Consider the following 11,761-nt stretch of genomic DNA (forward strand, 5'->3'; position numbering starts at 1 on the left):
TCATATAGCACAGAGAACTAGCACTCTTAAATATGAAAGGCACTGGCAATAACACTTCTTCAACCAATGTAATGGATTAAACTGCTACAATAATACAATTATATCAACAAAAATTTATGAACTCCTAGATGGGCTACAACTTCTCACAATTTCTTTTCCAAACTACTTTTTTTAAACTGAGGTTAAAAGCAAGTTATACATTTTGTAGGTTGAGTGCTATCAAAATCTTTCCCTTCTGTGGTGTAACATTTCAGCAAAACTTTTTATGGGCATCCCATTCTGCTGCCCCAATTATATTCTGAGATGGGTAGATCGCCGGGGTTAGATCTGCTGCTAAAGTGCCCAGTATTGAAGCATTGAGAAAAAAAAAATCACGGTGGTTTTTCTAATAATGCAAAGGTATCAAAGGAACCAACCACTCCTTGACTCAAAAGACGCATGGCAGCTCCTTGAGCGAACTTCCTCGCAAATAGAAAACAAGGCACAAACGTAGAATTATTACTGCACCATTCTGTCCGGTACTCGGTCTCATAGTATACGTGGTTGATGTCCTGTTTAATTAACCAAAAACTTGTCAAGAAAAGAAGGTGAAAACCTGGTTGAAGAGGAAAAAGAACTTGGTTTACCAGAATGATATCCCTTTTTTTTTTCTTTGTGGATAGGCACCAGAATGACATGACAAAATTAACTACATATATATGCGCGGGCGTGTGTGTATAGAGGAAAGAAAAGAAAAGGTATGGATCGTACTGAGTTCCTGAGGTGGTTTTACAATAGGATTTCCTATTCAGAAAGCAGAAAAATAGATCATTTGTAAAGAAGGGCACTAATGGCTCTGAGGCAGGAGGATAATACCTAATTAAATATTCAGATTCGAGGCAACCTACATAGTTTGTGGCCAGGGATACAATCCTAGGTTCTATATTGATGATTACAAGTGCCTTTACTTCCCTCAACGTCGGCTTAATTACACCTAATCGAAAACAAAAGTCCCTGAAGTTTGAAAAAAATATACATCAATATAGATTAATGGGAGTCAAAATTCTAAGATCCACCAGTACAGCTTGCCCTCTACAATTCTGAAACAGTGATGTTCAAATTTGATTGCCGGCATAATAAATGTGGAAGGGTTGGATAAGGGACTCACTTGAAGGCATTCATAAGTACTTAATATCCAACGGTGGACTAAAGACAAAACTATGCCATACAAGAACTGGAGGGTTTTAAGAGCATTCGCAACCAGATGGATCACATGGTGCACAACAGGACCCAAAATGCACCAGTCAAAAAGACAATTGCTTGCGCATCAAAAACCAGATAAATAAATCAAATAACTTTTCTATCAGTAAGATGGATAATATATGTACAAGGAAAACAGATATCAGGCTTATCCCATCCAAATGATCCACCTGCAATATACGTTTATCATCAAGTAACAGGTGAGACTGCGGAATTATCACCTTTACTTTTTTGATTTGTTGAGGGCTTGAATTTGCATAGCTAAATGTAATAGGATGCCAGCCTTTCCTTTCCATATTTGTCGCAGACTGGTTCCATAATGTGTATGTCACTGTTCTTCGTTCAAGTTCACCTTCAAGATCACTCATCTAACCAAACAGCAAAAAACAGAAAGCAAATGTGATTCCTAGGGCAACATAAATTATAAATGAAAAAATAAAAAGAGAAAGAGAAAGATCATAAAGTGACCTTATAGAAAAGAAACACATATCCAAAGAATAGTGATGCGAAAAGATATAATAAACATATATCTATTGCTTACCGCAAGTAATGTCTGCACATAGTGTTCATCAGGGATACAGTTGTGCTGCTTCTGAAGTTTCTGCATTAAATATTCAGGCAATAATCACAATAGATAATTCATCTGAAAGAAGAAGGCTTGTTGGGTTGCCATAATTAGAGAACAACGACAAATGGCAATTTCAAGAATAACATGAAACAAGTTAGTAGAATGTCAAAGTTTCTCATACCATTGATTCTTCTTTTTCTTTTGATAATGGGAACACATCATTTAATTTTTTAAGGGCACATCAAAAGGTCTTAGTAGAAGATTAAGAAACAAGAAGTGCAAAATTAGGGACATACTCCCCCTAGAGTATAACAGTTTAAATGAAAGCAGAAGAGGGCAAGAAAAAATGAAAGTACACATTTTTCTGAAGATGAGGATTACATGAGTATTTGAGTTTTTCCTCATTCATGGGGGAACTCATTCTTGACCCATCTTCTAAATGAAGATCGGAAGGACCATAATTAGACAAAAGGTTTCTATTACAGAAATTCCCTCGAAACTCAGGTAGATTATCAAGAAAAAAGGGCATCAAAATGTAAACAAAGCTAAAGCAAGGAAGAAACGTGAATACGCCTTTCAATTCTCCCAGAGGTGTAAATTGAATTATTCGAGGACAGGCTCCCAGAGCTACTTTTGCCATAGGCATATATTTTATGCATAATCTTGAGTATGTAAACATGAAACGCATGCATGACCTTGTGAGGTTCTATCTGGAAATTTCTATTTCTCTCGCACTTCAAACATGGTACCCCAGAGGTAAAAAATAAAACTAATAATAATAATAATTTAAAACAAACACGCAACATACACACAATATTGGCCATCAAATTTGTGCCATTATCAGCAATTCCAAATGTAAGTGTCAGAAATCTCCAATTAAAATACGTTCCAGGACAAAAGAGTAGCAGTAGCCCCAAATACTACAGAAAGAAACTACTTGTAAGCTTTGGGAGCAACAAGTTGGCCATCAATACTTAAACATCCACTTGAAAGAATAAATTGTTGAAAGTTTATGCACCGATCAATTGTTTTTGAGTTGTTAATAGGAAGTAAAGATCACTTACAACATTCCTCTTTCCCTTACTCACATCTAGGGGTGGGCGTCTCTGCAAAGAGAGAACCATAATACGCATTTAGATGACCATCCCTCCAGATTAAAAATTTCACGCAAATAATTGCTTTTATTTATAAAAGATGTGTTAGCCGACACAAGATTAAATTATAAATACCAATGCATATCAAGAAAGTTACAAAATATATATATATATATATATATATATATATAAAATTAAAAAAAAAATGTCTCCTAATATACCTTGCAGAACTTCTTGAAGACAGGAAAGATGACCTCGTCATTTACAACCACTCCCGCGTGACTCCGTATTAAAGCGATCCACTGAAATTACTTCAAGTTAGACCACAGAAAATAGATATCTTATCCTCTGTGATGATAAATTTTCTCTGATCAACCACAATTATGATAGTGATACAGTAAAAGTGAAAATATGAATTATGACTCATGCATTCCTTAAGACTAATAATAATTTTCCAGAACAACAATCTCAAACATAGAATGAGGATCCCATTGCCTTTTAAAATGTGTTTACCAAACTTGAGGTCACTTTTCAAAGGAACAACTCTCTTGTGGTTACAATTTTAAGATAGGACATGGTCTTCATCTTGTTGGTGAAGAGGACAGCATGTCCATGTTTCCATACCGTAGTCTACATTATTTAAGCTACAAAAATGTCTCATTGGACTAGAGAATACACTAGTCGAGGAAGGAACTACCTCAGGCTCCAAATTGAACTAAATCCGAGAAGTTTTTCTTTTCTATTTTTATTATTTTTTTTTTTTTTGTTTTTTTGTTTTTTCTTTTTAATTAAGTAACTTGGAGAGAGCTTTGCTAGGGCAGACAGGTCCACAATGTATATAGCATAAAGAAACTAATTGAAGCATATATATATATATATATATATATATATATATATATATATATATAATAGTACTCTACAATATATGATGGAAGTATTCACAACCATTCCAAAATGTTGTTATAGCCATCAACTACATAAATTATGATTTCTTGAAACAACCCAACACAAAATTGACCCACCACTCCAAACGATGGTACAGGATCATACTCATTCTGATTTGACAAAGTCACTTCATTGTTTTTACTGTCACTTTCAGTGATGGCTCCTTTGTCTCTTAAATATATCAAGTTACACCTTCCAAATGGCTTGTAAGAGAAATTAAAAACTTAAATTGGAAAATTAAGAAGCTTTAAATGCCATTTTTTTTTTCCTTCATCGCTCTTTTAAATGGCCATGATAATGTAGTCGACCTTTAGAAAGCTCTATTAAGTTTATAGGTGAAACACAATGATGAATTTAAATCAAAAGCAGAGATGTATCACCTGTGACCCTTTTCGCCATTTGTTCATTGGTATAACATGTGACATCTTTGGATTGTAGCGGCCTTCCTTTTTATCAAGAAAGCTAGAACACAAACAGGTTCTCAGATTCACAACTTACAATTTCAATCATTAATAAGGATTATATACAGAAGATCAGTTCTGCCCAAATTATTTAAAAATTATAAATAAATAATTAATTAGTTAATTAAAAAACACGAAAGGAATCTACCCACCTGTCCACAAAACTCCTCGGAGAAGCCATCAGATAGTTGTATATATGGCTAAAATTGTACAAAGGAACACAGCTACACACAAACAAGAATCAACCAGAGTGAGAAAAAAGATATGGCAAGTGATTCAACTAAAAGATACAGCCATATATAGATCAAAATCACAAAATTGGATTTATTAGCTAATTATAAATTATTGGGATATTTCTTGAGTTGAAAAAAACAAAAACAAAAAACCTAAGTTTGGAAATCTTAAATGATCATAAAATGTCCAAGATCCATGTGGAAATGAAAGAAAAATTAGTGGATGAAAATCACTAAAGGTTAATCATAGGTCAAATAGAAAATATCAAAAAGAAAGTTGCAGTGCACTGTTGATGATACTTGTAATATATGACTGCTACCCTGAAATGGAGTCATTATCATTTCCTGCAGAAAATAAAATAGCACATGTGGTAATATATATATCCATAAAACTCAAGTCAAGCACCAATTAGCATTCGCTTTAGCTTTTGGATCTGCGTGAATTTTTTGGACCTTCAATGAGCAGACATAACTCCTAACAGCTCGTTTGAACTAAAGGAAGCTTAAGACCAATAAATGCATTAAATAATAGTTCAATCTTTCTGGTGGTATATATATCTCCACCCTCTACTTCTCTTCTTCCACACATATGATATATGACACGCCCTACTTTTGGAAGTAAATCAACATGGTAACAATAACCAGCTTTCATTATTTCTATCTTTATTTCATGGTAAAAGAAGTATACCTATATCACAGGTTGCAAATTAATGTTTAACGAGTATGAACAGATCAAAGTAATGCTCCGTCATCCATGATATCCCATGCTCTAATAGATTATAGTAGGCACATAAGGAATAGAATTAAATAATATAAACAATAGGGTAAAATACCCTTGGTCCACCTGAGATTTATCGAATTTACCATCAGATAAAACTTTTTGAAAAATCACTTTGACAAGAGGTAATCAGTCTATCAGAGTTAGGACCATTAACACCGTTAACGCCTATTATGAGAGTACAAAAATGCCCTCACTTTTAATAATTATATTTGATTAACTCACTATTGATGTAAGCAAAGAGAATTACTAAAAATTAAAATTTAATATACATATATTACATATTCTATATATACACGCACAAACTTATAAAGGTCATATATTATAAAGTTCATACAAATATATACACAGATATATATATATATATATATCCTCCAGGAGCACCCACCGCCACAACCAGCAACACTTACTGCCACCTCTCTTTCTCCCTCTCTCTCTCTCTCTCTCGTTTTGGAATCAGTCTTTTCCTAAGCCTTCATTAGTTTACAAAATAACAAGGAAATCAGACTCATCAGTTACATGCTTACAACTCACCGCCACCACCTACTTGATTCTCTCCCCTCCATTTCCTCCATCACTCTCCACTCTCTGTCCTTTCATTGTGCCCCTCTTTCATGACAACACCAAGCAACACGCAAGACTTCGCCATTGGAGGAAAATACCGCCGGCTCACAAAGGGTCTTGGATACACAACAATGGTGGATTTTGGTGGGTTTGATGGCAAAGGGATGGAGGTGCATGACATAGAGAGGGGTGAAATGGAAAGATGGGAGAGGGAGGTAATGGCGATGGCAAGAGGGGAGGTAGTGGCGGCAAGTGAGGAGAGGGTGGCGGCAAGTATTTAGCGATGTTGTTGAAAGTGTGAGAGAGGCCATGCTTTTACTGGGACGCAGCAGTGTCGACAAGGGGAGAGTGGTGGTGACGGGTGAAGCAGCAGTGGTATTTTTATATTGATTTGGTGGTGCCAGCAGTGGAGAGAGAGAAAGAGATAGAGAGAGAGTGGAAGCAATAGTGGAGGTGGTGGAGAAAGAGAGAGTGGGGAGCAGGCAGCAGTGGTGGAGAGAGAGAAGGCAGGGGATAGAGGGGTGGCGGTGACGGTGCCGAAGAGAGGGGGCGGTGGCGGAATGTAGTATATATATGTATAATAGATATGTGAGTGTGTTTGTGTGTGTGTGTGTTTGATTTTGTTAAATCGTAATTTAATAGAGTTAGTAGGGTCATTTACGTCATTTTGCTTCATATAAGGGTATTTTCAGAATTTAAAATTTAGGGTTAATTACACTCCCACCCCCTGAGGTTTCCTCTATTGACAATTAGATGAAAGTTAGCCCTTTTTTAACAATGACACCTTCTCAACTTTGACAAACTTAACAAAGACATCCCAATAGTCATCTGCCACATCTGACCCATGGTAACTTGACATTATTAACCTTTCACCTATTTCATTGGACCAAATTAACCCTCTCTCTCTCTCTTTCCCCACAACTACCCACCCAATTTCTCTTCCTCTCTCTATATCCACCTCTACAACCATTGTTGCCGCCACCACAATCACAATCCACCATTGTTACGCTCTCTCTCTTTCCATTTTCAGAAACAAAACAATAAAAAACTAAAGGTATCTTTGTTTGCTTTTATGAAATAAATTCATTAGTGTCTTTGATTTAATTGGTGTTTCTCTCTACACTAGTGAACCCAACAGCCTCCTCAAATTCTTTGTCCTCCACCAACAAATTCACATATCGGAACCCTTACACTCTATATGCACGTTCATATATATTGACACTGTAACGACCCACTCCACCACATGGTATGATATTGTCTGCTTTGGGCCTGAACCCGCACGGATTTGCTCTTGGGCTTCACCCCAAAAAGCCTCATACCAATTGGAGATGACACATTTACATATAAGTACTTTACCTTTCCTCTACCCTGGCGATGTGGGACTGTGCACCTGTAACTCGCTAGTATGGTAGCCTGACAGTATCTCTCGCACCCGCCTACGGCACACTCGCTCACAGGGTCATCACAATCCACCCCCCTTGGAGGCCCGACGTCCCCGTCGGCACACTACCGGCTGGGTCAGGCTCTAATACCATTTGTAACGACCCACTCCACCACATGGTATGATATTGTCCGCTTTGGGCCTGAGCCCGCAAGGATTTGCTCTTGGGCTTCAACCCAAAAGACCTCATACCAATTGGAAATGAGACACTTACATATAAGCACTTCATCTTTCCACCCAGGCGATGTGGGACTGTGCACCCGTAACTCGCCAGTGTGGTAGCCTGACAATGTCTCTCGCATCCGCCCACAGGGTCATCACAGACACATTCTTTTTTCATTTGTTTGTCAAGGTATACAAATATATGAATGCAACGGCGTTGCATATATATATATATATAGACACACACATAGCCCATATATATCCGGATAGATATATATATATATATCAGAGAAAATTCAATCACCTAAATATCCATTCATATATTTTATTTTTTTGGGATCTTTAATTTGGGTCTTCAACTCCATTCATATACATTTACATATAGATATAGAGACGAGCATATTCACGGGACCCAAAATTATTTTTTTACATACATTCGGATATGAACTTACATCAATTTCACACTATTTACATACGATTATTTAATTACTTTCACATTCCCAGTGGAATTGAATATTGGGTGCGAGAAAATTAGTGGAATTGAATATTGGGTGCAAGAAAATTAAGTGATTTAGGTTTGGGTTGTTGTTCCTGGATTTGGGACATCCACTTCACCATCAAACCCCCACCACCACTTCATCCGCCACCAACCCCCGCCACCTGTGGAAGAGTGGATTTGAGAGCAGTGAGTGCTGTTTGGGTTTAGGTTCTAGTTGGTCCTGGATTTGGCAAACCCACATCGTCATATACACCTCACTGTAAGTGCTTTGAAAGGTTCGATTACTGACACAGTGAGGTGTACTAGATCAAAAATTGGTTACGGTAATCACGATGCCCGATCACGGCTGTGAGCTAGAATCAGTTGTTAAATCGGTGATGGAGAATATCATCGAGACTTTTCCCGGCCACCATTCGTCGTCGAACTCCCACAATGAGAAGTTAGCGCCCCAAGATCTAGAGATGCTTGTGCACAAGGTTTTGAAAGAGATTGGTTGAATTTCCAGATAGTGTTGTAAATTCAAGGGTGTTTTAGTCTTTTAAAATTTATGATATTTTACAATTAAAATTAATTAAAATATTGAACGGCAATTTTGTCTTTTCTCACCTTTTAAGGGCCTGTTTGGATTAAACTTCTAACAGGAGGTATGAGTGTTCAAAAATAAGCCAAGTTTCATCTGCCTATCAATAAGGCAAACTTCAAGGGGGGTGAGTGTAATTAACCCTAAAATTTATCATTTGACTAGCCTAATGGTTAATTGATAGCCATGATAATCGGAGCCATTTTGCAAAACCTCAAGGGCGGTTGACCATAATTTTTCAACAAGTTTTATATAGGTATAATTTCAAAAAATAAAAATAAAAATAAAAAAAATAAATAAATAAATAAAATAAACCAGAGGGTTTGAGGATAATTTACCCAAAAAAATACTAATTGAATATGCAAGAATAAAGCTATTCATATTATGAAAACCTCAAATTTGTCTTTCAAAAGTCCAGGCCTGAAGTATTCATTGAATTTAACCATATGATGCATTGAATGGATAGAACCGTGTGAATGCATTGAATAGGATACAAATGTCATGCAAACAGATAATCAAAGTCACACCTATAGTAGAAGAACACATTAATAAGTACTCCATAATTCATTGAATGGGATAGAACCATGTGATGCATTGAATGAGATAGAAATGTCATGAAAACAAATAATCATAGCCAGGCCTCTAGTAAAAGAAAAATTAAGTTATTCATTTAATTTGATAGAACCATGTGATGCATTGAATAGTATAGAAATGTCATGCAAACAAATAATCATAGCCAGGCCTATAGTAGAAGAACAAATTAAGTTATTCCAGTGGTAACAATACCAACCTGTCCGATAAAAGAACAAATCTCCGGTTTGCTGGATCCTCGAGAGCTGCTTTGAGTAACAACCTCTCAGCTTGAATCATACTTGATTCACCCCATCCAACCTGCAACATACCAACCAAATCGATTAAAGTTGAACGAGAACAGCAACTCAACTATCAATTCAAAACAGGAAGAGAGAAAAAAAAAAAACACATAAATCACTAAATTCTATATTGTATATCCTTTTCCTTTCCTATATTTACTCAGCAACCAAACATGCCATAATTGAAAACTCAACTCAACAAAGACTTTTACCAATTACAAACCACAACTCAATAATAAACAAAAATTTCAATTTTTGATGTGAAATTTCTTTCACCCAGTACATAAAAACAAGCCATCACCTTAATGCTATTGATCAATTGGCGATCATAAAAGAAGGGCGACCTCGTCGTCGTTTCGTCGAACACAAAACCAGGCTCCGAATGAATATATATCGAGAAATTGGTCACATCAGCATTCTACAAAGTCCAATTACTTCAAAACGTCACTAAAAACCTCCAAATTTCGTTAGTTGGTTATTTTCTTAGGAAAGTTCACCAGAAAATCCAAGAAAATGTCACTAAACCTCAAAGAAGCTTCCCCAGAGAAAATCGAGAGGCAGGTTTCGCCTCGCAATGAACATGAACGCAACTTTAGGGTTTCCTTCGAAGCTGTCATCATCTAACATGCTACGAGATCCGAGAGACACCGAAGAGTCGAGCTCGTTTTGTCGTCTGAGAAGAGTCAAGATACAGAGACCGATCATAAGAGAGATCACGAACCTCCAGCCAAGCCAGAACAGGTGGCGAATGGAGAGCTGTGACGCCTTCTTCGTCATGATTGCTTGTACCGAACCTCCACCTCCTCCTGCAAATGCAATTCAAAACCACAACAAATTCAGCCGATATAAATTGTCTTTTTAGAGCGAGAAAATCTAGATAGAGAAAATCTAGAGAGAGAAAGAGGATTCTACATTGAGGGAGCCGGTTCTGGAGCGAATCACGGACAAGCATTTAAGAAGATTGAAACTGAGGACTCTGTTGTTTTTCCTTTACTTTCTTCAAGGATGAGGAAGACGCACTCTGATTATAAATTATATACTAGTGCACATAGTAAATTATATACTAGTGCACATAGTAAATTGGTAATTGAATGGATAACTGCAACAACACGTCGTCGTTTTGATGATGTGGTATGAGACTTTCAAGGGTGGCCATGCCCAGTCATGTTTTGTCTCAAGGAGTACAAACACCACATTATTCCCGTCAATAAACCTTAACCGTGATACAATTATTATAGGAGAAAAAATATTGATTCATAAATAAGTCTCTGACACTAATACCAAATATTTATTCAAAATATTTAGTTAAACTAATTATTATTAATATAAAAATGTTTAGCATAATATATTAATCAGATTATATAATAAATTAACGATTTAAATACGAATTCGACACATTTAATTATCATTATGGTGTATCAATTCAAATCGAGTTGTATTAGCATGTGCAAGTATTGCCACTCCTACACTACATGTGGGGTTGGTCAGTCAATGGGTGGGCCGACCCAAAGTTGAAAGAGCCTAGATTGGAAAGTGGTGTTAACTGTCATAAAGAAAAAAGTTGGTGAGACACAGAGACGTGAGGACTAGGAGTTGATATTTGGAGTAAAGGAACAAAAAAGGTTGAGGGGGAACATGGAAGGAGTTGAAATTTTTGGGAAGGTTGATGGAGAGTGTTTGGTGTGTGTTCAACCTAATCTCACTCTACCACTTTCTTAATCACATTTTTTGAGATTATGACCCATGTTGTCTGTAAATGGATTCATATTTAAGAGACTTTTAAACGTCAAAACTGCCTATCATTAGCTTAAAAGTGTGTGCGTGTGTGTGTGAGATTCATTTACTGTCATGACCATGACCCACACGAAAATAACCCCAAATCTCAAGTGTCCAAAACATTCCTCTTGATGCGTGTCACTTTGCAGCATTTGTGAGGGGTGAAATTTTTTTCTTTTCATTACCTTTTTAATTATTACAAACTTTTCTTTTTTTCTTGCTAATTAAGCATAATTATGTTTTCACGATCTTCTGCAGTGCACTGCATTATGTTGTACGAATTTTCAACACATTTAAATCTAAATTAAACAAATTATTTTTAATTTGAAATAATATATTGAAACGCGATTTGACGTAGAAAATTCACAGGATCCAAACGCCAATTACATTCAAACTAACTTAAATAAATAAAATAGCCCACAATAGGGACCGTACTTTCTATACCTCCATTGGCAATTTGGCACTTAAACTTGATTGTGACTATTTGACTTTAATTCTTTGTTGGTTGAGAGGGTCTTCCATACCAAAATTATTGGTAAGACAACACCT

At 36.3% G+C, this 11,761-nt stretch overlaps 1 protein-coding gene across 1 annotated transcript; it reads right to left on the minus strand.

The window, feature by feature from the left end:
- Positions 1–26: 26 nt before the first annotated feature.
- Positions 27–10,472, minus strand: LOC132308475 (glycosyltransferase BC10-like). Its single transcript, XM_059806563.1, has 11 exons — positions 10,349–10,472; positions 9,962–10,242; positions 9,738–9,854; positions 9,355–9,455; positions 4,460–4,531; positions 4,227–4,308; positions 3,123–3,203; positions 2,872–2,913; positions 1,781–1,840; positions 1,461–1,607; positions 27–551 (listed from the first exon to the last, which is right to left on the minus strand). The coding sequence occupies exons 2-11, from the start codon at positions 10,211–10,213 to the stop codon at positions 372–374; spliced, it is 1,134 nt and encodes a 377-aa protein (XP_059662546.1). The 5' UTR covers positions 10,214–10,242; positions 10,349–10,472; the 3' UTR covers positions 27–371.
- Between the last annotated feature and the right edge of the window lie 1,289 nt (positions 10,473–11,761).

Source organism: Cornus florida, unplaced genomic scaffold, assembly GCF_030987335.1.
Source record: "Cornus florida cultivar Cherokee Brave unplaced genomic scaffold, ASM3098733v1 CherokeeBrave_3.0.0_Hap2_Chr01, whole genome shotgun sequence".
In the NCBI taxonomy this organism is placed as follows: domain Eukaryota; kingdom Viridiplantae; phylum Streptophyta; class Magnoliopsida; order Cornales; family Cornaceae; genus Cornus; species Cornus florida.

Bases quoted from the DNA above. Each gene is read 5' to 3' on its own strand.
- LOC132308475 (XM_059806563.1), bottom strand. From the start codon at position 10,213: ATGACGAAGAAGGCGTCACAGCTCTCCATTCGCCACCTGTTCTGGCTT. The intron at 9,855-9,961 runs GTTTAGTGACAT...TGGACTTTGTAG, and splicing joins TCTGGGGAAGCTTCTTTGAG to AATGCTGATGTGACCAATTT. The intron at 3,204-4,226 runs GTGATACATCTC...AAGTAATTTCAG, and splicing joins AATGGCGAAAAGGGTCACAG to TGGATCGCTTTAATACGGAG.